This window comes from Loxodonta africana, chromosome 5 (genome assembly GCF_030014295.1).
Source record: "Loxodonta africana isolate mLoxAfr1 chromosome 5, mLoxAfr1.hap2, whole genome shotgun sequence".
Classification (NCBI taxonomy): Eukaryota; Metazoa; Chordata; class Mammalia; order Proboscidea; family Elephantidae; genus Loxodonta; species Loxodonta africana.
The window spans coordinates 149035570-149062362 of NC_087346.1; the positions used below are offsets into that span (position 1 = coordinate 149035570).

Genomic DNA, 26793 nt, shown 5'->3' on the forward strand with positions numbered 1-26793 from the left:
CAGCCAAGTGCTTAACTGTTGTACCACCTGGGCTCTTTAAATGTAAACATGTAAAAAGTAGGTAATTACAATTGTAGGTGTACAAATATTAAACAGGATTATCACAAAATCGTGTTCATTGAGGGGATGCTGTACATATCGATGAGGATTCGTTGTAACTCTCAGTGATTAAGTGCTAGAGCATCCTACCTGTGGAAAATGAGGGATCTCCTCCAGAGACGTTGAAAAACAGGAAAAACAAGAGTCTCTCTTTGATAATTTAGGCATTGCTCTTCCTAGGACCTCTGTAAATTTTCTTTTGGCTGTTATCTATTTTTAAATGAACTATTCCCCTTTTGAGATTTCATTAGTAAAGTTTTGTGTTACTCATAACATTTTAAAGCTTCCTCAAAGAAAGGAATTAGTTGTGTTTAAATAATGGTGTAGAGATGGATTTGTTGCCGTTTAAGCCAGTTCCAACTCCTAGCCCCTATAAGCACAGTTTCAGGCAATTTCTCATACTTTGAAAAATACTGAATTAACTCTGTTAAAAACCAAAACCAAACCCATTGCCATCTAGTGGATTCCAACTCGTAGCGACCCTATAAGGACGGAGTAGAACTGCCCCCATAGGGTTTCCAAGTAGCGCCTGGTGGATTCAAACTGCCGACCTTTTGGTTAGCAGCCGTAGCTCTTAACCACTACGCCACCAGGGTTTCCATTGACTCTCTTAGGTTAGACTATATAAAATTGCCATTTTTCTAGGACATAAGCAGCCTTAACTAAACTAACTCGTTGCCTCCGAGTGGATTCCAACTCGTAGTGACTAACGCCAACAGTTTCATATGGTGCAACTTACTGACTGTAGGGGAAAAGAAGCTTATCGTCTGCATTCTGTTGTACAACAGTGTCTGGAAATGTTAGGTAGCTCTGAATAATGATCTTAACAGAATTTAAGACGAAGACAAGAAAGTAGCTTTAAGGAGAAATATGCCAGCTACTCTCATTTTGGCTTTGCCTTTGGAGCTGGGGCATGGCTTCTGCCCTCTCTTGCGGAGCAGCTAGAGCCACGCCTCCAGGCAGTGAGCCTTCTAAGAGCAGCATGGTCATTAGCATGGCCTCCATTTTTAAGATCAGAGCTGACCTCTGTTGTGAGAGAAGATTAAAATAGAAGTGTTTTGTTTGTGTATTTGTTTCCTGGAAGAGGGTTTAGAAAGTAGGCAAACAGACAAAGAAGATAAACAACAACTTGAGGGTAATGAGTTTTGTTTGGGTTTTTTATGCATTTGCACTTGTCCCTTAAATCAGAACATTTTTAAGATTGTTTTTCTTGGTTTCTTTTCCACCTGCTGCATTTTCAAGACACTTCTAAGATGTAGCAATGTTTGCAGGGTTTGTATTTTTTATCTTAGAACTTTAAAAAGCAGGTAACCTACTTTGTTGCAAATTGACTCATTTTTCTCTGTGGCCCACATAAGTAGAATTGCAGCATCACAAGACTGCAAGGTGCCTCAGGAGATGAAAATCGAATCAATCCTGCACTCCAGACAAACCTGCACTCAAAAATAGCATCGTGAAGTGTAAAGAGAGTTGCATCCTCACCCATTCTAAAGAGAGACTGAGGCCTAGCACCTCACCCTTCCAGCACTATTCGGGATGTTTCAGCTCCTCAAGTTCTCTATAGGAAGAACCAAGGTTTCGGTGCATTTCTTAAAATAAATTCACATTCTCTTATTTTGCTCAGATGCCTTTGGTTTTCTGCCCGTTTCAGACATCGCTGTTCTCTTTGCTCCTTTGTCCCTTGTATGGGCTGTATAACTTGGAGCACCTCTGTTCCGTCTCTTCTGTGGATATCTAGATCCAGCTCAATTGTCTTCTCCTCTGTGAAGCAGATTATATTATCCCAAATTATCTCAGACACATTTAATAATTCCTCACTCCTGTCTTTTTCTGTAGCACATGGTACATATTTTAATGTAATCGTTTGTGTCTACTTCCCCTCACCAGAACAGGGACTAGGTCTGATCCATGTCTACTTTACTCCACCAGAACAGGGACCAACTCTGATTTGTAGCTGTCTGGGTGGCCAGGACAATGCCCGTTATGTAGAACCCATTCATAATTGTTGAATGAATAAATTGTCTAATTTTTATAGCAAGAAGACAATAAAACGAAAGCTAGAAGTCTTAAATTTCATTTGTTTGCCTGAAGTTTTTTTGTTTGTTTGTTTTTCAGTATGATGAAGTTACATTTTGTGTTCTTCGGTGTCCCTGCAGACTCCAATGCTTATCAAAGACATGTTTTTCTGCTTTTTAAAAAAGCGGCAGAGTCCATAGTTTCATTTTATACCCAGAACTCAGCCATAGTGATAGTTTATCCCTTTATGCCACAGGCGCAGGGCTGGGATGAAACAAGCATCACATATATTCCGGGGCTCTGTCTACTGAGTCTAGTTCTAAGGGTGTTTTTTTGTTGTCATTTTTTGTGTTTTAATATTTCCAACAGTGACATAGAGTGGAAGGAGTATAGACTTTTTTGTAGTACGGTATATCTAAATGCCTCTAGAGCATAAAACTTATTTTCCATTGCTTATTCTGTGCATCTGTCTGAATGACTACATCAGGCCAATTCAAAACTGAACATATATATACTAGTGATAGTTTTAAAGTATTTAATGTAAATGATATTAAATTATTTTCCACCTTTAAATCATCCTGCGTTTCAGGTCAGGAATGTTGGAGTCTGGTATCGACCGAATCATTTCTCAGGTTGTGGATCCAAAGATCAACCACACATTCAGACCTCAGGTGGAGAAAGCTGTGCATGAGTTTTTGGCTACGTTAAATCACAAAGAGGAAGCAAGTGCCAGCACAGCTCCTGATGATGAAAAGCCAGACCCCTCCGTCATTACACAAGGTGCTTTGCTTTTACTCTTGGTCAGTTCTATTGCTTTTCTTCTTTGAACTGAGGATCAGGTTAGGGGTATTTGGATCCTTAAACCTTTCCCTATTTGTCTGTCTAGTAAAACTGAATTTACTTTAAATATTTCCCAGATTCTTAAACTGGCGTAACATCTTATATTAATACAAATAATAAGCATTTTGGTAGTGTGTTGTATGTGTCCTTTGTGTATCTTTCCATTTTAATAGAGGGAATAATTAAAATCAGAGAGTATATTCTCTTTCTGGGTACTAGATAAAGCTTCGCAGATGTGCGTACTGCCTTCCCTAAGGCACTGTTGGGGAGATGGAGAATTTAGAATATTTTATGTACTGCTACTTGTACCTGAAAGTCTAAAGGAATACAAGATCTACGCAGCGTGTGCCTCACGTAAAGATGATAGTGACGTGTAACGTTAATTCAGCAAAAGCGTTTACCTTCTGCATAAATTTATTCTAAAACGTGTCTTTCCCTTTAAGGTGTCCCTGCTCCTGGGCCCAGTGCTAATGTAGCTAATGATGCCATGTCAATCCTGGAAACCATAACTTCTCTTAACCAAGAAGCCAGCGCTGCCAGAGCCTCAACAGAAACATCAAACGCCAAGGCCAATGAGAGAGTATCCAAAAAGCTCCCATTTCAACCAAGCACTGACGTTAATACTGAAAAAGAGAGAACTCCAGAGGACGTGACTGATAAAGAGAAATCTCCCCCCGACTCTGCAGGAGAAGGACTAGAAGCAGCCCCTAAGTCTGAAGAATCCAGTGACTTCCCTGGTCCAGTTGAAGAAATTAAAAATCACACAAAAGAGAATAATAGTTTAATTCTGGTCAGTAAGGAAGTTCAACAGGACAGTAGTGACCAAAAAACTAAATCAACAGACAAAGGGGAAAAGAAACCCGATAGCAATGAGAAAGGAGAACGAAAGAAAGAAAAGAAGGAAAAGACTGAAAAGAAACTTGATCACTCAAAAAGAAATGAAGAGATACAAAAAATAAAAGATGAAAAACAAGGAAAGGAAAAAGAAGTAGAAAGTTCAAAACTTCCTGCAGAAAAGAACAGTAATAAAACCAAAACCATTGAAGGAACAAAAGAAGGTATGTAAAAACTTGGAAAAGAACTACATTAGCTCAAAGAACAAAGGATGTCTGTCTGGGGGGATAGCCCATATTTGCTTGTCTTTAGATTTTAGGAAATTTATTTGATAGTTGTTTTAAACCACAAAAACTTATATCCCCTTTGCCAAAAAAGAACAGTAAACATTTGCATATTTTCTACGTTAATGTACCAGCTTACAAAGTAAATGAACTGATCAACTCTAAACTTTATCATTTAAGTCTTAAAACTTATTCACATGCAGCTTAATCCATAATTGTACAGTAAAACCTATGAAAGCCAGAACCTGTGTCAAACAGAAACCTTTCAGAGAAGGAAAACTCAAGTGTTTTCCACTAACAGAGAAACATAGAAAAGTGGTAATACTGCACTCTGTCAAAGGCAGAAAACTTGCAAGACCCAGAAAAACAAGGCAGTCCCATCGAGTTCTGGCTGTCACAGATTTCACTGTATCTCCTATTTTTCAAAATATTAAATAGTAAATACCTCACTCACTGAAAACTTGCTTTTGTTTATGCCACATCTTTAAATAATAGTTTATTTATATTTGCAGGATACTAATACACCTTTGTATTTCCTGGAAACAGCTCTACATTATTTGATAATAGTTGATAAGAGATTTTTCATTTTTGTGGTTGAATTTCTTTGATGGGTATTTAAAGCAGAAAATTTTAAATGTAAGTTAGGAATTGGGTTCTGAGTATGTTCTAGTAACAAGCTGATTTATTTTGTGTTCGATTTTGTTCCTGAAGATGGCTCTCTGGTAGATTCTGATGTGGATGGACTTACTGACATCACGGTTAGCTCTGTCCATACCAGTGACCTTTCATCTTTTGAAGAAGACACCGAGGAGGAAGTTGTAATGTCTGACAGCACCGAAGAAGGCGAGATTACATCAGATGGTAAAACATTTTACTTAATAATGCCTTAGTGAAGCCTCCCATGGAACATTATTTGTGTATTCAGATGACTGTCTTAAAAAACAATGTGGTATAGTGGCAGAGCATGGGACCTTGCAGTGGGAGGATTTGTTTCTGAGTCCCAAGCTCCGAGATTTCACTCAGAGCAAGCTTGGTAAGTTACGAAACCTTAATAAATCTTGTGTGTCCATCTCTTAACTCCATCCCCTAGGGTTATTGTAAGACTTAGATGAGATCGTGCATATGAAGATGCTTTTTGTTTATTTTAAGCTCACCATTATTAAGTGCTTGCTACGTTTCAGTCACCATGCTAAGGGCTTTTATATGATACCCCATCTAATCCTCACAATAACCCTGTGAAGTAGGTACAGGCAAGAAAACAAAGGCGCGGAGAGAGTGTGTCGTGTCCAAGGTGATGCAACTAGTGAGCACCAGCCCAGGTTTCACACCTGAATTTCTGCTGCCCACCACTTATGCCACTGTCTGCCACATTATGCAGTTGGCATAAAAAACCAAAGCTATTGAATATTATTGCAATTGCCTGTTCATAGCATTTTGTAAATTTGCTGTTCTCTTTTAGGTAGGTTCCCTAGAAACATCATAAAGGAGAAAAAGTAGAAGCAAAAACAAAGGGAAGGAAGGTTTATTTTTTAATGCCACAGATGTGTTTCCCAATCTCGCCTATCTTTCATTTTTTCTTAGAGTCCATATAAAAAAGTCAAAAGGCAGCAGCCTACAAATACACTTGAACTACACTGATGCTGCTTTTGCTGCTTATGCGGCATAATGCTGATTTTATTACTGATTTACAAGAGCACTCCTCTTTCTACTGACTTTCTTCCAGATGAAGAGAAGAGCAAACAGAATAAAACAAAAACTCAGACTGGCGATCCTAGCGAAGGAAAAGCAAAAGGCGTACGACATGCGTATGTCCACAAACCGTATCTTTACTCCAAGTACTACAGTGATTCTGATGACGAGCTTACTGTAGAACAACGGCGGCAGTCTATTGTAAGTCAGATTCCATCTGTTATTTTGGGGGGCTACTGAAGGAGGTTGACAAACACGAATAGTCTGTGCAAGGTACTCCTCAGCTTACAAAGCAGTTACGTTCTATCTTTGCCTTCAGGAACCTTGTCATTTAATTAGGTTGCCTAGACAAGAACATGCAGCTGAGTATGCATCTCATCACCAGTACTAGTGAGAAACTGCTAACCACCTGAATATTTCACAGAATGGAAATGTTTGAGTCAAGTTTGGATGAAGTCATACAAAGAGACATAATGGTATAGAGCCAATTACAAAATATTAAGAAGAATGGAAAACCAGCCTACATTATTTCCTGGATTTGAAAGTGCTTCTAGTTGTAATATCTGCTATTGAATTAATACCAGCTTTTTAGAGGGGGGAAAAAAAAGAAATGCTACCTCAAATATATCTGGCTCCCAATTTCAGAAACGTTAAAATGTGAAAAGTTCTGCATCTCAGAATGAGGTAATATTATCACATAGTTAGAAAAAAGATTTGAGGAGAATATACTAAAACGCTAGTAGTAGTTACCAGTATTATTTGTGATTTTTTTTTTTAATTCTATTTTGTACTTGGAGCCCTGGTGGTGCAGTGGTTAAGAACTCAGCTGCTAAGACAAAGGTCAGCAGTTCAAATCTACCAGCTGCCCCTTAGCTCCTTGGGGCAGAATTTGACTCCTATGGGGGAGTTCTACTCTGTCCTGTAGGTTCACTGTGAGTCAGAATCAACGTGACAGCAATGGGTTTTTTTGGTTTATTTTGTATTTGCCAAATTTGTATGGTGAATATCTATTTTATGATGGTCCGAAGTATAGGGTGCTTGTTTTCTTTTATATAAATGATGTCCCAAGGAAATAGCGGGTGATTGCTAAATTAATGCTATACGGCAATGTAAGAAATCTTCTGCTAAGGTTTTGTTATATCTATCATTCCACAAATGTTTCTTAAGGGTCTGTTAAAGGCAGGCCCTACACAAGAGCTCTGTGGGGACCCTCGGAGGAGAAAAGGTGACTTAGCAGCCACCTCTCTGGAGTTTTTAAGCCAGTGGTCATCAGGAAAGGATCCCCAAGGAGGCTGAAGTTGAGATGGTTGTTGAGTATTTGTAATTTATTTAGAGGAGGAGCTTCTAAGAGGGCAGGAAAGTATGCAGAGAGCCCCATGATGAGTAAACGTAGACTAGGCCATGTGAGTGGTCAGTCAGCCCATTGACTCAACAAGAGGTTCGTGCCGAAAAGCCAAAGAGTGACAGGAGACATCTTTCGTCTTTCTCAAAAGTGCTTTGGAAAGCATTGGATAAAAAAATTAGCCACTTGTTCAATCTGTACCATTTTTATATTATTAAAAATTAAGAGTCTCTAAAATAGAACCCTGATTGTGGACTTGGGGAGTCAGGGTGCTTTTCATTCGCTCTGGGGAGCAGGGTATCAGTGTAGCCTCTCATCACCACTTTGCTCTGAAGGATTATAAACCAGCCTAGTTTTTTTTTTTTTAGTAGGGAGCAGGTCTGGGGCAGTAGATGCCAGAGCAGTAGATGCCAGTGCAGTGTTTCGTGAGACCTCGGGTAAAACCTTGCTCAAGTTATCATCATCCTTTGCTTGATTAATAAAAACCTCAGTGAAAAGCATGCTTTGTTTCTCTGCCTTCGTTTCATGCTTATTTCCTGAAAAGGTTACTTGGTCAGGAGTTATACCTGTGCTTAGGGACTTTGGCGCTTTGGGGCTTTAAGCTCCAGCCAGAAAGGGGTGGTGGGAGTAACACAATGACTGTGCATTTTCCCTGGCTCTAAAATGTTGTTGGATGCTGTTGAGTCAATTTTGACTCATAGCAACCCTATATGTCAGAGTAGAACTGCCCCATAGAGTTTTCTAGGCTATAATCTTTATGGGAGCAGATCGCCAGGTTTTTTACGCATGGAACTGCCGGGTGGATTTGAACAGCCAACACTTTGGTTAGCAGATGAGCACTTAACTGACGTACCACCAGGCCTCCTTGGCTTTAAAATACAATAGCAGGAAGTCCCAAATCCAAAGCCTAGATCCCAAGAGTATAACCAGCGAGTCAGATTTGTTGTGGGGCTAGCCTGTCACTTGAACCTGCATTTTAACTTTTCCCTTTAAGAATAATTGAAAAGTTATGGAAACCTACCTATTTGTCCGGAATTCCCCTTATTTTCACGGCTGTTCTTTTGACTGTAGCAGATAGTTTATCAAACTACCTTTTCTTTTCTTTAAACTAATGGCATTATGAAAAAGTTACGGAAAATTTTCACATCTCTCTCTTTTATTCTTCTGCTAGCTTCCAAATTCTGAAAAAACACATTAAAAAAATGGGTAGTGAAAAATGTGCGTACGTGTGCATGAATGGTATGTACGTACTTTTGCTGAGTCTTAATTGGTAAGAACATCTGAAAAACTAAAACATTCCTTTTTCTTATGCTAATTTCTTAACTTTTTTTTTTTTTCCAGAGTGTTTTGTTTTGCCTGATAATCTGTCAGGATAATTGTGAGTATTTTGTGCTTTTAGGCTAAAGAAAAAGAAGAGAGACTTTTAAGAAGGCAAATTAATAGAGAGAAACTTGAAGAGAAGCGAAAACAAAAAGCAGGAAAGACAAAATCTTCAAAAGCCAAGAGTCAAGGTATAGAAGACACTAAACTTTAATATTTTGAACTATATTATATACCTTTATTTTTTAGGTATTGATATTACTTATGGGAAATGATTGTAAGATAACACCTTTTTTCAGGTGTAGTGGATTTCCTTATTTTTCATTCTGTCGTGTTTATTGCTCTTTTGTTGTTGTTGTTAGGTGCCATTGAGTCAGTTCCAACTCATAGCAGCTGATATACAACAAAACAAAACACTGCTCGGACCTGCGCCATCCTCACAATCATTGTTATGCTTGAGCCAATTGTTGGCAGCCACTGTGTCAGTCCATCTCATTGAGGAAGAACCTGAACAAGATACTGCTCTGTCTAAATTAAACATTCTGTCAGGTGCCAGCTCACTTAGCTCACATGTTAACAGTTCATTTTCCAGTGGTTGTAGAATGAACTGTCATTGGAAAATGAATTGTTAACATGTAAAATAATCAAGGCTAGCTTGTGATATTAATGGAGTTGATTTAGGCTTTACATTAAATAAAATAATGCCCAACATTTATCTGGAATATTGCTTTGAACAAAATTGAACTCCCTCTGGGCACTGATCCTGTGTAATATATGCAGATACATGCATTCATAAACATATGTATGTGTGTATATGTGGAAACCCTGGTGGCGTAGTGGTTAAGTGCTACAGCTGCTAACCAAGAGGTTGGCCGTTCAAATCCGCCAGGTACTCCTTGGAACTCTGTGGGGCAGCTCTACTCTTCGTATAGGGTTACTATGAGTCGGAATCGACTCGATGGCAGTGAGTTTGGTTGGTTTGGTGTGTATATGTATTTCTTTGTTTAAAACGTTAGCATTTTTGTTTGTCTTTGCATACCATGATCATGTGAAGTAGGAAAGACAAGACTTCTCCGTCTAAAATATTTTTACTCCAGCACAACCTTAGGATATTGACTAAAGCAATTTCTCATTTTTTGTGATGATGAGAAAATCTTAATGGAAAATAAATATGTTGTTTGTAGGACTGTGTTCTGAAATACAGTTTGTGGTTGCTTTTTCCTAGGCAAAGGTACTGTGGGCTTAGAAGAGTCATCTGCCCAGAGTTTGGAACCAAAAGCCCCCAGAATTAAAGAAGTCCTTAAAGAACGGAAAGTTTTAGAGAAAAAAGTAGCCTTAAGTAAAAAAAGAAAAAAAGATTCAAGGTACATATTTTATCTGGCCACGCTCCCATTGTAATGTCCTCCCAGCATACTCATGTACTAGAGGCATTGAAAATACTGCATGTTTATGAAGAGCCTTAGGGTTTCATTTGTAGTCTCATAATTTATTGTGTTAGTATCTATAACATTCCAAAGTAGTATATCTTAACCTTTCTTTGGGTCCCAGACCGCTTTTATAGTCTGATAAAAACTTTGGATCGTCTCCCCAGAAAAAGTACATGCATAAACACACACAGTTGTACCTAGAGTTTTAGAGAATTATAGGCCCACTACAATATGTCCATGACCCTCCAGAAACATGCTGGAAGTATCCTTGTTCTGGATATTCAGTAACAGTTTACTTAGAATGATCACACCCATTCTCCAGTCTTTCCAGGCAGTTCTCTACCATATTCCGTGCTTCTCCCTTTAAACCAGAGGTCTGAGCCACGTTGTTTTTTGCTACTACATTATTATGGTCAATTTTATAAGAAATAGAAAGCTGAAGAGATCCTGAGAGTGATTTTGAAGTCTTATGAGCCGTAGCCTAAAATTTTACTGTTGCATCAAAGTGTAGTTATACAAGTTTATCATAGATTTCAAGGTAGCTGAACCAATAATTTGTATAATGCAGTAAGAGGAGTCAGCTTTCAATTTTCTTACTGTTTTACTTCATTCCTGTTGATCCAAACAAATGAGACTACCCTGTTTGTGCCAAAAAAAAAAAAGAGCTAAGACTACACAGTGGGTAAATGGCCCAGAAAGATATTCAGCCCTTCACTAGCAAATCAGGACCTTTTGTTTCAAGTATACTTTCCTTTAGCACCAGGAGCAGTATGTTCATGCCACATTTTGGTGTTGTGTACTTTGCTGTTGAAAAAAATTGGATTTAAATTAAAATGTAACAAGTCACCATTTATGGATTAAGCGTTTATTGTAAAAGAAAGCTTTTTTATAATTTTTTTAAATCTTCCTGAGAAAGTCATATTTGATTCAAACAAACTTCATATTTAACTTTTTTTTTTTTTAACTTGCTTAGGAATATTGAAGAGAATTCTAAAAAGAAACTGCAACCTGAGGAAGATTCCAAAGAAACCCTCAAACCAAGTGAGGTGTGTCTTAATCAGTAAAACTCCATTTAAATAAAATGGTCTTTTGTTAGATACAGGTCATTCAGTCTTTTGGAGGAAGACTTAGAAGACAATTTGATCTTTTCCAAGTTTAATAAAAACTTCCTCACATTCAGGATTCTTGAACTCCCATTCTGTTATATTCTGAATTCCTCGTTTTGGTGAGTTGATATATGTGGTCTTTGACTAGGTAATAGCAACTTTTCTACTTTCTTTTTTTTTTCAACTTTTTTTTCTGTTTCTTACATTGGTAATTACAAAATTGCCAGTAAACGATGAAAGGGAAAATACCTAAAATCTCTCCACCATAGCTAACCATCTGTTTTACTCACATTCATTTCTTGTCCACATGTGTACATAATCCAGAGTGGATGTAATCTAGAAAAATGTTTGTAACGTTCCATCTTAGCCATTTCATGTCACCTTGTAAGCTTCCTAGTGGTTATATATAATGATTGCATAGTATAATACTGAATGGACATACCTTAATTTACCAAAGCATTTACTTATTTTTGAGCATTTAGATCGTTTCCAAGATTTCATCATCTTAAATAGTAACAATATGTACCATGATTATATTTCTTCCATTTTTTGGATTATTTTCTTAGGATAAACTTACAACTTTCTATGTTTAAATCCTTATTTGTATTACTTTATTTATAATGCTGTAGCTGACATTTCTGGGGAGGGGGGACTGATATCTTAGTAATTATTTATTCATAACCAATAAATATTTTTAATTTTTCTTTATTAGAAAATTAGAGCCATATTTAGAAGTATGTCCTCATGTTTTAATGGCATTTTTTTTAAATATTAACTTTGTTCTGTGTTAAAATTATATTTTTAAAATTTTATAAACCTTTATTCACGTGTAATCACTTAGAATTTATTGTAAAATTAGGTTGATACACAGTTCCCCTTATTCTTTCTTTGGAGAATTTCATTTTAAAGCACACCCTCTCCTCACTTATTGACGTGGTTCGCTTCCAAAGATCAGGTTGATATGCAAAATTGGTGTTATAAAAAAAATGGAGGAATACCACATCATACCGTAAAATGGAGGGTGACTACATCATTATATAACTGTCAAATTACATCATTGCGTAACTGCCAGGTTGCATCATTACATAACTGCTATGTTACCTCATTACATAGCTGCCAAGTTACATCATTACATAGCTGCCAGATTACGTCATTACATAACTCCCAAACGACTGAGAATCATGGCCCAGCCAAGCTGATATACAACCTTAACTGTCAAAGCCAGCGTTATTTACTCTCACCATCCACCTCAGCGATTGTAGTGCCGGATGTACCTCATTAGTATGCAAAATAGAGTAGATTTTTTACTGTTGTCATAAATGTAGAATGACTAAATGAAGTGTGATGTTTGTGACAGTACATTGGGTGCACACATCAAATGCACCCAAATATTAAATTTGAATCTAAAAATGTATTTTGGTATTTCTCATGTTTTAACTTTGATTTTCTTACAGCACTGCGAAAAGGAAAAGGTGTCTTCCTCAAAAGAGCTGAAGCATGTACATGTAAAAAGTGAATCGAGTAAACCCACCAGGAGACTTTCAGAGTCTATGCATTCAGCTGATGAGAACAAAAGTGAATCCAAAGTAGAAAGAGAACATAAAAGACGAACATCTACCCCTGTAGTGTTGGAAGGAGCACAGGAAGAGACTGACATGAGAGATGGAAAAAGACAAGTGGAACGCTCAGAAATTGGCACAGAAGAACCACAGAAACAGAAAAGCACACTTAAAAATGAAAGGCATCTAAAGAAAGATGATTCTGAAACACCACATTCAAAGAGCCTACCTAAGAAAGAGGTGAAATCCTCCAAGGAGAAGCCTGAAAAGGAGAAAACTCTTTCAGAAGACAAATTGCCCACGAAACATAAATATAAAGGTGACAGTGTGCATAAAACAGGTGATGAGGCTGAGCTTCATTCTTCTGAGAAAGGTTTAAAAGTGGATGAAAATGTTCAAAAGCAAAGTCAACAAACAAAGCTTTCTTCAGATGATAAAGCTGACCGAAGAAGCAAACATAGGAATGAAAGGAAATTATCGGTTTTGGGCAAAGATGGTAAACCAGTTTCTGAATATATTATAAAATCAGATGAGAACGTTCGTAAAGAAAACAATAAAAAAGAGAGACACATGCCAGCTGAGAAAACTAAAGCAGAGCACAAATCAAGAAGATCAAGTGATTCTAAAATTCAGAAAGATACTCTGAGTTCCAAGCAACATGGTATCGCATTACAAAAAAGAAGTGAAAGTTATTCAGAAGATAAGTGTGATATAGACTCAACTAATTTGGATAGCATTTTAAAACCAGAAGAGGGTGTTCACAAAGAAAAGCGAAGAACAAAGAGCTTATTAGAAGAGAGACTTGTGTTAAAGTCTAAATCAAAAAGTCAAAGCAAACAGTTAAAGGGGATTGAAACAGACCTACAAGAAAGTGTCACAAAACAGACAACCACTCCTAAACTTGATAAGGAGAAGAACACTGAAGAATGTGACTCGGATAAACAGCGAAAGTCTAAAAGTGAGGACAAACCTTGTGAAGACACTGGCATTGAGCCCGTGTTGGAGAGCACTTCTTCCTCAGCACACACCGCACAGAAAGATTCTAGTCACAGAGCTAAGTTATCGCTGGCAAAGGAGAAATATAAGACTGATAAAGATGCAGGTTCTTCCAGACTTGAGAGAAGGTTATCAGATGGGCACAAAAGCAGAAGCTTAAAGCATAGCAGTAAGGATGTGAAGAAGAAGGAAGAAAATAAATCAGATGACAAGGATGGTAAAGAAGTTGACAGTAATCATGAAAAGGCCAAAGGGAATAGTTTAGTGGAAAAGAAATTAAGTAGGAGGTTGTATGAAAATCGAAGAGGAAGCTTATCACAAGAAGTGACCAAAGGAGAAGAAAAATTAGCAGCAAACACTTTGGGCACTTCCAGTATTTCCTCTCTTCAGAGACCAAAAAAAAGTGGTGATGCCGCATTGATACCTGAACAAGAGCCAATGGAAATTGATTCTGAGCCAGCTCTTGAAAGTGTATCTGTAGCATCTAAAACCCAAGACAGCAGCAATGATAGTTCTCAGCAAGATATTGACTCTGAAAATGTTATGAAACAAAAAACTACTTCTACACTTCTAAAGGAAGAATTAAGAACTTCCACAGTAGATTCAAGAACAGCAGCCCCAGCCTGTAAGTCAGGACGTGGAATGGTTGTTGGTAATTCTGAAAAGCACGCTGGCCACAAAAGCACCCTGACCAAGAAAGTTCACATCCAAAGTGCTGCTTCCAAACTGAATCCTGAGGAGAAAGAAGCCATTCAACAAGGAACTCATGAGATGAGTGTGGACTCTGAAACTAGTCATAGAATGTTACCTACTCCCACATCAGAAGATGATAGGGTACAAAAGAATTTGAAAAATACATCCAAACCCACTGAAGAACATGTTGCTCAAGGAGATGCCGCTCTTGAACATTCCATAAATTTAGACCCCTCACCATCCATAAGCTCAGTAACTGTTGTGCCTCAGAAAGAGTCTCATGACTCAGATGTAATTCCATTAGCTAACAAAGGAACTAGCACCTCATTTGTGGACCACTCCGATATCACTAATCAAAACTTGAGAGTTGGGGACTCAGAAGTCCCTCAGACAAGTGACAGCAAAGAAGATGGTGAAGGTTCCACGGCAGATACACTGACAAAAGCAAGCATAGATAGCATGAGACACATTCCAGAAGATTCTCAGACTGCTTTATTGTACAGTAAACAGGGAAAAGTAAACAAGCCTAATGGTAGCAAGTTAACGGACACGGATGTGGAAAATGTGAATGTTGTCAAAGAAGTTGGCTTAAAGGACATGGCCAAGAAAGAAAATGATTTAATCACAGAGCCCAGTTTAAAGCAGAACATGAGATCTACAGGAGATGATGGCAAAAAAAGTGGCGTTGCTGTTGATCCTGTGGTAGGCATAAGTACAGAAACAGGTGCTAAAAGTATCGAACTTACAGAAACAATAAGCGTAAATGGAGGCCCAGGTGAACTGGAAAACCTATCTGTCAATGGTGAAAGAAGGAATGAAAACAGTGAAGTAGACACCAGTGCCAGAGGTGGTGATTCATCGTCAGTTTTACACGAAAGGAATGAAACAGCTGAGAATGTGACAGCTGGGTCTGGTAGAGCAGAAAAGACTTTTATTGCCACTAGCACTGAAGGGAAGGACAAAACTGTTACCCTACGCTCTATAAAGACGGGGGCTGCTACAACTACCTCTTCAGAAGCAGGAGAGAGTGAGGTGGCTTTGCCTTGCACAAGCATTGAGGCAGACGAGGGCCTCATAACAGGTCCCTGCTCCAGAAAGAACCCTGTTCATGTTGGAGCAGAACCCAGTGAGTGTACTGTATTTGCTGCAGCTGAGGAAGGTGGGGGTGTTGTCACAGAGGGATTCGCTGAGAGTGAAACTTTCCTTACAAGCACCAAGGAAGGAGAAAGTGGAGAATGTACCATGGCTGAATCTGAAGAAAGAGCAACAGATCCAGTGACTGTCCATACAGGTAAAATTGAGGATAGCGTGAATAGTGTTGGAACAGAAGAAAAAGATGATGCCGTAACCAGCGCCGGCTCTGAAGAAAAATGTGACGGTTCTTCGAGTAGAGACTCAGAAATAGTTGAAGGAACTGTTACATTTATTAGTGAAGTTGAAAGTGATGGAGCAGTAACAAGTGCTGGAACAGAAATAAGAGAGGGATCCTTAAGCAGTGAAGAGGTAGATGAATTCCAGAAAATTATGACAAGATCGGGCCCCAAAAAGGAAACTGAGGGTGCAGTGACATGCACAGTAGCGGAAGGAAGAAGTGATAACTTCGTTATCTGCTCAGTAACTGGTGCAGGGCCGCAGGAGGAGCGCATGGTCACGGGTGCACATGTGGTACTGGTAGATAATGACGGGCCACCTGCAACAAGTGCCAACCAAGAAGGAGATGGTTCGGTGAATGATGGTACAGAAGGTGAAAGTGCAGTCACAAGCACAGGAATAACGGAAGAAGATGGAGAGGGGCCAGCAAGTTGCACAGGCTCAGAAGATAGCAGCGAAGGCTTTGCTATAAGTTCAGAATCAGAAGAAAATGGAGAGAATGCAATGGACAGCACAGTAGCCAAAGAAGTCACTAATGTACCGTTAGTTGCCCCTGCTGGTCCTTGTGATGACGAAGGCATTGTAACCAGCACAGGTGAAAAAGAGGAGGATGATGAAGGTGAGGGTGTCGTAACTAGTACCGGAAGAGGAAATGAAATTGGACATGCTTCAACTTGCACAGAAATAGAAGAAAGTGAAGGGGCATTGATTTGCGAAAGTGCAGAAGGGCCCAGTCAGATTGGTACTGCAGTAGAACATGTGGAAGCTGAGGCAGGAGCGGCCATCATAAATGCAAATGAAAGTAATGTTGATAGCATGAGTGGTGCAGAGAAGGAAATTAAAGATACAGAGATCTGCTCAAGTGCTAAAGGGATCGTAGAAAGCAGCGTGACCAGCGCAGTTTCAGGAAAGGGTGAAGTGGCACCAGTTCCTGAAGCTTGCGAGGGTCCCATGACTAGTGCAGCTTCAGATCAAAGTGACAGTCAGCTCACAAAAGTGGAGGATGCCACCATCTCCACTGGCCTGGTGGGAGGCAGTTATGAAGTTCTCGTATCCGGTGCAGTTCCAGAACGTGAAGTTGATCACGCATCAAGCGAAAAAGAAGAGGACTTCATAACCTCTGTAGAAAATGAAGAGTGTGATGGTCTCATGGCTACTACAGCCAGCGATGGGATTACCAACCAGAATAGTTTAGCTGGGAATAAAAGTCAAGGAAAAGGCCTGATGATTTCCACCAGTACAACAGATGATTACACCACTCAGCTAAGCATTATTGTAAATGTGAAAGAAGGCCACTCAAGTGCTCTGAGAACTGGAGAAAATGTGGAAGGTGCTGGAGTAAATATGGAAGAATTTGAGGTCCCCATGCCCAGTGCAGTTTCAGGTGAAGGCCAACCCACTGCTGCTAGAAACGAAGAGAAAGATGAGTGCGCCATGATTTCCACAAGCATAGGGGAAGAGTTCGAAGTGCCTATTTCCAGTGTGACAACCATCGAATCCGCCGAAAGTCAACAACTAGATGCAACAGTTGAAGAAAGAGGCAAAGGTCCAATTTCGGAAAGCTCTGGGGACTTTGAGGCGCCTATGCCCAGCGCACCCACAGAAGTTGAAAGTCCTCTTGCCTCAACCAGCAAGGAAGAAAAAGATGAATGTGCTCTCATTTCCACAAGCATAGCAGAAGAATGTGAGGCCTCTATTTCTGGCGTAGCTGTTGAAAGTGAAAACGAGCGGTCTGTACCAGTCACGGAAGAGAAAGATGGCAGTGCTGTCATCTCAACCAGCTCAGTAGAGGACTGTGAAGGCCCCGTGTCCAGTGCAGCCCCCCAGGAGGAAGTCCACCCCTCTATCACACCAGCAGAAGAGATCAATGATACTGCCATGATTTCCACAAGCACCTCCGAAGGACGTGAAGCAGTCATGATTAGTGCCATCCCACGGGATGAGGATCAGCCCACAACTGCACAAATGGAGGACTTGAGTGACGCTGCCATCATCTCCACCAGCACAGCAGAGTGTGTGCTGATCAGACACGAAGACAATCGGCTCACTGCAAACAACCCCGAAGGAAACAGTGACCTGCCAGCATTGTCAGATACAAAGGCGAGCAAGCATGCTGTCCCTACGCCCAGCCTAATCGCGGAGAATAGCCGTCAGTGTCCTGGGCCTTTCACAGGAGGAAAAGAAGTAGACCCTGTGATGGCAGGAAGTGCTAAGGAGGGGCATGAGAGTGCACCCGTCAGCGTGCTGTCTGCAGGGGGAGGCCAGCCAAGTGCTGCGTGTGCAGGAGAGAAAGACAGACATGGCGAGGACTGTTCTGGCAAGATCCTATTTGCAGAAAGAGGACAATGTGAGGATGCCTTGAGCCTCATAAACACAGGAGACGGGAATGTACTGTCGTGCCCTGTTCAGAGAGAGGATAAAAGCCATGAGGCCGGGACTGCAGGGAATAGCACCACAGCAAGTTGTTCAGCCAGAGGGGAGTTAGAGAGGAGTGCTTACTCACTCCTCAGTCTGCAGGGACCAAAGGAAGCATCTGGGCAGACAGCTGAGGATTCTTCTGTCAGTGTTCACTGTTTGACAGCAGTAAATACTGGTGCTAAAAAAGCTGACCTGCCAGATACCCAAGATGCTGCAGCCGGCCAGCGGGGGTCTGAGAACTACTTGAAAACCACCACCACTGAATGTATCAATGGCCAAGAGTCAGAAATTACTCCTTCCAATGAGACAGTCCTCCCAGCTGCCAATGACATAGCTCTGTCGGCTCCAAAAGGGGAGCAGGACTTAACTATGAAGAGTGTCCCTGGTGGCAGATGGACTGCTGAAGTTTCTACTATGAAAGGAGGAGATGGAAATGGCATGACCAAATCGTTGCAGGAGGAAGGAGACCTACTTCTGGTCACCGTTTCTTCTGAAGGAAATTTGTGTGAAATAGGTGAGAATGTGTTTCTAATAGTAAATTTTGAAGTTTTCCAAAGATACATCCAGAAGATACATGGAGCACTTATAAGACAGCCATCCAGATGATTTGTTTTCAGAATGATGTCAGTATAAATGTTTTTCTTATACTGTGATATCACAAATAACTCTCAACTTGAAGGTCATGTTTTTCTAAAATATACTCATGTTTAAAAGCTTGAAACCTTAGACCTGTTTCTCAGGTACAAGGAAAGAAGAGGCAGCAGCTGTGGGATGGGAAGCGTCCACAAGCCAGTTGGTGTCTGCATGGCTGGGACAAGCTTCTAACCCTCCCTGGCCCTCAGGTTTCTTATCAAAAATGAAGGATACCATACAACAACTCTGTGAGGGAATTATTTTTTATCACCCTCATTTCACAAATGAGGAAGTAGATTCAGAGAGTTGAAATAACTTGCATAGTACTTGGGCGTCTGTTAGAAACAAAACTTGCGAGCCTCAGTTTTCTATTTTATCAAATGGGGAGATCAGACAAAAACATCTTTCCAGCACAGTCTGACACTATAGATTTGCAGTATGCATCAGTTAAGTCTGATTGGCTTCTTCTAATCAAGAGAGTGTATTAATTTTTTTGAAGTTTATTATTCAGGGCAGGGGGGCGAAGCATTGGATGCTGTGTGAACTTAGGGAGTACCGAGGCTGAACTTGAAGGGGTCAGGGGACTTGACCTCTCTTCCACTTCGGTGTTGTAAAGTGGTGGCATCCTGGACTTTTAAACTGGAGCAGACCTTAGATACCATCTAGTGTGCCCTAGGTAGCTACGGCCAGTAGATTTAGTCCTGTTTATTATAGTGACTCTCTGGATGGTTCACACGGTTAAGCCCTCAGCTGCTAACTGAAAGGTTGGCTGTTCGCGTTCATCCAGATGTGCCTCGGAAGAAAGGCCTGGCAGTCTCTTTCCAAAAATTCAGCTGTTGAAAACCCTGTGGAGCACAGTTCTACTCTGACACACATGGGGTCACCGTGAGTCAGAATCAGCTGTTACTGGTTTGGTTTTGGTTATTATAGGAACTCAGATGTTGGAATAGGTAACTAAATTTTTCTGTTGATCTCAGCCTGGGGTCAGTTGAGTGTTCTGGAGGTTTTTATGACTCAGTCATTGCTACAGGCTATTTTCCCCTACCGCACCCCTGTTTTTTGTTTTGTTATTATCCGTGAAAGAATTTGGCTTTTAACAAGGAAAAGTCTGCAGCTTCTTGGAGAGAGGAAGGGTTTTCGTAGGAGGCTCATGCCTGGACAGATGAGGGAAACTGAAGAAGCAACAAACAGAAGGACAAGGGAGAGAGAAAGGGAAGGTGGAGGACCAGGGTAAAACCGAGTCCCATCAGGGAAAATTCCGCTTGCATTTTGTCTACCTCACAGTTTTTTAGCTTTATTTTTAATTTTGCTGTGTTAGCGTGAAGCAAGTAAAGTGAACCTATTCATAAATCAGCTTCTTTATTGAGAATATATTTCAGTGACCCAGAATTTATGCTTTTAGGGAAAAACTTGGTGCTGATCACCATAGATAAATGCTTAGAAATAAGAGGTCTCTTCAAAATAATATTTTGTCATTCTTCCTGGGCAGCCATCTTTCAGTGCAAGCATAAAATGGTTTTACCCCCAGAACATGAGTACATGGGCCCTGCCTCTTCGCCAAGATCCTTTTTACACCATGTATTCCTTTTCATTATTTCCTACTGACAGCAAGATGAAACAACAGATAAAGGGGGCTTGACATGCCTGATAACAGCATTCCATTGCCTTTTGATTCAGAATGTATTTCACAAGTGAAGTCTTAAATTGGATTAATGGTTTGAATTTTATTAGGCAATGAAGAGTCTCCACCACATGCTTTGGGAAGATTGGAACCGAAAAGTGACTTGAAAACTCAGGTACGGCTGATGATTCAGTTATGCTGAACCGTAAACGGTACAAGTACCGTGCGCATATGTACGCTTAGGCAATATATAGCTCTTGTTCTCATTATGCTTAAGACTCTTAGGTATTGTCACATCCTGTGGGGTGGGAACCTCAGTAGTAAAGTAAGTAATGCTGTCATCCATTCCATTTACTTAAGCCAGAAATCTGGAAGTCACCCTCAGTTCCTCCCTGACACCCCGCATTTAGTTTATCACCAGTTCTTGTAGGTCCATTTGCAAAGGAGAACTTGAATCCCATCTATTTCACTCAGTTTCTACAGCTACGACCCAGTGCTAAGGCACTACTTCAGTAGCTTCCCCCTTGGGCTTTGACTTCCCCTTGAGCCCCTCTTCTAGTCTGTGATGTGTATAGCAGTGAGAGTAAGCTTTAGAGATATAAATTAGGTCAAGTCATTGCTCCGCTGAAACTCCAGTAGCTTCCCACTGCACTAAGAGTAAAACCTAGATTTTTTTTTTTTCTCATGGCCTATGTGCCTTATACAAATTAGACTCCATGCCCCCTTTCCAGCCTCATTTGTGGCACCGTCAGAGTATAAGTGACAAGATAGCTGTAAATGGGCTGTGAGCAATGCAGAGGAGGCACAACTTACCCAGCAGGGGCACAGGTGGGCAGACAGCGGGAAGGCTTGCCAAGGAGGACGCTTGAGTTGGATTTAGAAAGTAGAATGAGAGTTTGCCAGAGGAGAAAGGAAAACAAGATACCTTCCTGGCCGAGGGAGCAGCATGTTCTAGGCACAGAGAGGGAAGGGCCCGTGGTGTGACCCAGCCACTGCAGTAGGTTTCGGTGCTCTGGGACAAGACTTGCCTCTCAAGGGAGGGGCACTTGATTGTGAAGGACCTTGTGCTGTGCTAAGCTAGACTTTTACTTTGAAAGCAGTAGGAGGTCCATTGATGTATGAAATATGAGATTAGAATGATTTTGTTTGCTTTTAAAGGCTAGCATCTATTCATTTTCAAATTTTGCAGACTTGAAAGTGTGCTTTTATATTGTTACAAGATGCTGATTATTTTTGTTTCTTTAATTTAGCTGAGATCAGTCTTGCCTTTTTGTTGTAAAAACCTCAGTTAATTTACCTTTCTGTTGCTTTGGACTTTTTAGACACTTGTGCCTTCAGAGGAGGAGAAAACTGAAATTCTCGTACCACCAGAAAGTCCCTGTGTGGAAGAACCAAGTGGACTAGGTAAGCTCCTTTCAGTAGTTACTCAGATGTTTTTTTTTTTTCCCTTGTGTGTGTCTTACCTTTTGTTGCAGTTGAAGTGGTGGTTTAGTGGTAAAATTTTCACCCTCCGTGTGGGAGACCTGGGTTTGATTCCCGGCCAGTGCACCTCACACGCAGGCACCGCCCATCTCTGTCAGTGGAGGCTTGCGTGTTGCTCTGATGCTGAACAGGTTTCAGCAGAGCTTCCAGGCCAAGGTGGGCTAGAAAGATAAGCTTGGTGATCTGGAAAGCAGCCAGTAAAAGCCCTATGAATCACAAAGGTTTGATCCACAACCAGTCATGGGGATGGCGTAGCACCAGCCAGCATTTTTTTCCATTGTGCATGGGGTCTCCGTGAGTCGGGAACCAACTCAGCGGAAACTGCCGACAGCATTTGTAATAAAACACTGATATTTGACTTTCCACCTCACTTTTTAAAACAGGTAAAAGAAAATTCTTTACCGTTCCATTTTAACATATTTTCTCATTAAAGGCCAATTTTATGTTTAAATTTGATATCTCCAAGTAATTGTGGCAAAAAGAAAGTAGTTTTGGAGCAAACTCTTGCTCTATTTAAAAAAAAAAAAAACTTTTTCCAGTGCCCTTCCTGCCCTTCAGATGCCACTGCTGTTAGGTTGTTGTTGAGCAGGTTCTGGCTCGTAGCGACCCTGCGTACAACAGAGCAGAACACTACCCAGTCCTGTGCCATCCTCATAGTCCCTGTTATGTTTGAACTCATTGTTGCAGCCACTTTGTCAATCATCTGTTGAGGATCTTCTCTTTCTCTGACCCTCTACCAAGCACGATGTCCTTCTTTCTGCAGCCCATGTTCTCACTCCTTTAAACGGCTCACTCTAGGCCCTCGGACTCTGACTTTTGCTCCAGTGACTCTAGGGAAGTTCCCCTCACCTTGCATGTAGCCTCTTCTCCGTCCTGATCCTGCTCAGCCACGCTGTAGCAACACTTTCTATTGTCAACTGCACATTTTTTATGGGAAGGCAAGACCTGAAAGCCAGGCACCAGAAGGGAAGGCGGCAGCCCCTCTTAAACCTTTTGGTCTCAGAACCACATTACATTTTTTTTTTAATTGTGATTTAGGTGAAAGCTTACAAAGCAAATTAGTTTCTCATTAGACAGTTAATGCAGAAATTGTTTTGTGACCTTGGTTGCCAACCCCGCAATCTGTCAACACTCTCCCCTTCTGCACCCCTGTTTCCCCATTTCCATTTGTCCAGTTTTCCTGGCCCTTCCTGCCTTCTCGTTTTTGCTTTTGGGCTGGTGTGCTCATTAGTATCGTATACGTAATTGAACTATGATGCACAACTCTCAAGTGTGTGGCCCTATAGACCTGACTAATGTTTAGCTGAAGGGTAAACTTCAGGACTAACTTCAGTGCTTAGTTAAGCGTGTCCGGGGGCCATATTCTGGTGGCCGCCATACTCTTGTAGTTTCTTCAGTCTTTGTCAGACCAGCAAGCCTGGCCTTTTGTGTGTCTGAATTTGAATTTTGTTCTGTGATTTTGTCCCAATCTGTCTGGGACTCTCTGTTGCAATACCTGCCAGAGCAGTCAGTGGTGATAACCAGGCACCATCTAGTTGTGGGCTCAGACTAGTGGAGGTTGTGGTAGTTGTGGTCCATTAGTCCTTTGGACTCATCTTTCCTATATGTCTTTGGTGTTCTTCATTCTCCTTTGATGCAGGCCTTTAAGACCCCAGTCACTACTCACCACAGTCAGATGTAGGACATTTTCTTTAAAGACTATGTTATGCTAGTTGAGCTAGATGTCCCTCAAGACTACGGACCCCAGCTCTCAACCCAGGAACTCAGTCTCTCAGTGACCTTGGATGTGTCTATGAAGCTACTGTGACTTTGCCCAGGTCAGCTGTGCTGACTTCCTAGCATTGTGTGTTACCTTACCCTTCACCGAAGTTACCACTTATCTACTATCTAATTTGTGTTTTTTTTCCTCCCCACCTTCCCCCTCCCTCAGATTCACCATAGATTTTTTTTCTTTCTGTGTGGAAACATTTTCATGTGTTTTTATAATAGTGAACTCATATAGTATTTGTCCTTTTGTGATTAACTTATTTCACTCAGCATAATGCCCTCCCGATTCATCCATGTTGTGAAATATTTCACAGATTCATCATTGTGTTTTATCTTTGCATAATAGTACGTTGCTTGTATGTACCATAGTTTGTTTATCCGTTCATCTGTTGATGGGCACTAGATTGTTTCCATCTTTTTGCTATTGTACATAATGCTGCCGTGAACATGGGCATGCATGTGTCTATTCATGTGTTGGCTCTTATTTCTCTAGGATATATTCCTAGGACTGGGATTGCTAGATTGTATGGTATTTCTGTTTATAGCTTTTTCAGGAAGCGCCATATCATTTTTCAAAATGGTTGTACCATTTTGCATTCCCACCAGCAGTATATAAGAGTTCCAGCCTCCCCTCAACCTCTCCAGCATTTGTTATTTTCTGGTTTTTTGATTCGTGCTGCTAATGTCAGGGTGAGATGGTATTCCATTGCAGTTTTGATTTCTATTTCTCCAATGGCTAGTGATTGCAAGCATGTCCTCATGTGTCTGTTAGCTATTTGAAGGTCTGCTTTGTTGAAATGTCTGTTCATATCCTTTCCCCAGGGGTTCCCTGAACTATACTTTGATAACCACTAGATAATTGTTAGGTGCCGTGGAGTCGGTTACAACTAATAGCGACCCTATGTACAACAGAATGAAATGCCACCTGGTCCTGTGCCATCCTCACAACCATTGCAATGTTTGAGCCCATTGTTGCAGCCACTGTGTCAGTCCATCTCATTGAGGGTATTCCTTTTTCTGGCTGACCCTCTACTTCACCAAGCATGATGTCCTCCAGGGATTGATCCCTCCCAATGACATGTCCAAAGTACGTGAGACAAAGTCTCACCATCCTTGCTTCTAATGAGCATTCTGGCTGTACTTCTTCCAAGACATGTTTGTTCATTATCCGGGAAGTCCATGGAATAGTCAGTATTCTTTGCCAACACCGTAATTTAAAGGCATCAATTCTCCTGTGGTCTTCCTTATTCATGGTCCAGCTTTCGTATGCCTATGAGGCACTTGAAAATAACTGTGGTTTGAGTCAGGTGCACCTTAGACCTTAAAGTGACATCTTTGCTTTTTAACACTTCAAAGAGATCTTTTGCAGCAGATTTGCCCAGTGCAAAATGTCCGTTGATTTCTTGGCTGCTGCTTCCATGGATGTTGATTGTGGATCCAAGTAAAATGAAATCGTTGATAACTTCAGTATTTTCTCTGTTTATTATGATGTTGCTTATTGGTTCAGTGGTGAGGATTTTTGTTTTCTTGGGGTGTGATACATGTTTAAAGCTGTAGTCTTTGATCTTCATCACTGGGTTGGAGAAATGGAAATAAGAATTATGACAATAAAGAATTATTTTCTAGTTGGTACTTTAGTTATTATGGCATGTTTTCTTTTGATTTACACATTAACTAGAAAAAAAAAAAGGTACTAGGAACTTTAGAATATGTGCCCAAATTTAAGGCCATTCTCCTTTTTTTTATGATGCCAAAATGCTAATGTTAGTAAGATGGTACAGTCAGGGTGATTTTGGTTGCAAGTAACAGAGAACTATACCAACACTTGCTTTAAGTTTATTAGCTCACAAAACTGAAAAGTTTAGGCAAAGTGTGATACAGTAGCATGCTGATATCCCCCAAACACACCTAATAGTGACTCAATTTCTTATCTTCTCCTGCAGCCCCCTCACAGAGGTAATTGCTTTCTCATTCATAGCCTCCAAGAAAATATCCTTGTCCTATGTTCCTGGCCTAGATCCTGAGACTTACTCTGATTTAGCTTAGATACATGCATGTACCCTAAACTAATTACTGTGACTAGAGGAATGTAACTTGCTGGTTAACTTAAGTCAAATGTTCTGTCCTTGGGTCAAGAGTAGAGTAGGTATCTCTGGACCCACATGGTGCCCCAGACTATAGTCTGGGCTCTTGGGGAAGATGCAGGGAAGGCAGCGAGAATGTCTACCATCATCCGCTCATCGCTGAGCTCTTTAAATGATTCTCCTGACAAACACTGTTAAACCAGGTACTTGTGACTACCAAGGAAATCAAGATAGAGAACACAGTCTCTGCCCTCATATGGCTGTGCAAATGAGTAAGGTGCTGTAATAAAGGCACATACGTGTCTGTTCGGGTCAGCTTTGCAAAGCGAGGCCCCAGGGAAGGCCCACGTTTAAACTGAACTAATCTCTCTCTACTAACCACCCTCTCCCTTTAATTATAGAATGTAATATATAAAAGGAGTCCTGCTGGTGCAGTGGTTGAGTACTGCTAACCAAAAGGTTGGCAGTTTGAACCCACCAGCCGCTCTGTGGGAGAAAGATGTGGCAGTCTGCTTCTGTAAAGATTACTGCCTTGGAAACCCTACAGGGCAGTTCTGCTCTGTCCGGCAGGGTCACTATGAGTTGGAATCAACTTGACAGCAGTGGGTTTGGTTTGGTTAGGTTTGAAAGATATATAGAGGTACCTAATAAAGTTCCCCACTACCTATGGGTAACCACTTTCAATACAATTAAGTATTTTAAATAAAAATGAAATTATAATGTTTACATTGTTCTGTAATTTTTTTTTTTTCACTCAGCATATATTGTGGGTGTCCCTCACTGTCAGTGCCACTTCATTTGTTTTAATAGCAGGAGCATGTCTGTCTGTTAGATCTCTTGGTCATCTCTAATTTCTCTGTTATACCTAAAGACGTAATTAGCTTTCTTATGCATGTAGCTATATGGGTTTCCCCAAGTATTTCAGCAGGATACGTAATTAATGTGAAATGGTAAGTAAAGAATGTATGCTTTGAATCTTGATAAGCATTTGTCATCCCCTCTAATGAGCCAAATATCGAAGGGTACGTTAGGTCATCAAGGAGGTCCCTGGGTGACACAAACTGTTTGCACGCAACTACTAACCTAAAGGTTGGCAGATCCACCCAGCAGGATCCCCTAAGAAAGGCCTGTCAGTCTGCTTCCACAAAGATTACAGCCTAGAACATCCTATGGAGCAGTTCTACTCTGCAACACATGAGGTCATCAGGAGTT

At 40.7% G+C, this 26793-nt stretch overlaps 1 protein-coding gene across 3 annotated transcripts in view; it reads left to right on the plus strand.

The window, feature by feature from the left end:
* The window catches only part of BOD1L1 (biorientation of chromosomes in cell division 1 like 1), a 64852-nt gene that overhangs the window by 9541 nt on the left and 28518 nt on the right, over positions 1 to 26793 (plus strand). For 2 of the 3 annotated variants that reach the window (XM_023549732.2, XM_064286076.1), the window contains exons 3-12: positions 2705 to 2895; positions 3399 to 4013; positions 4785 to 4934; positions 5797 to 5963; positions 8504 to 8615; positions 9650 to 9788; positions 10825 to 10897; positions 12412 to 18508; positions 20359 to 20423; positions 21571 to 21652. In XM_023549732.2, the coding sequence (XP_023405500.2) occupies positions 2705 to 2895; positions 3399 to 4013; positions 4785 to 4934; positions 5797 to 5963; positions 8504 to 8615; positions 9650 to 9788; positions 10825 to 10897; positions 12412 to 18508; positions 20359 to 20423; positions 21571 to 21652 (7691 nt within the window). The other variant, XM_064286077.1, reaches the window with a different exon arrangement.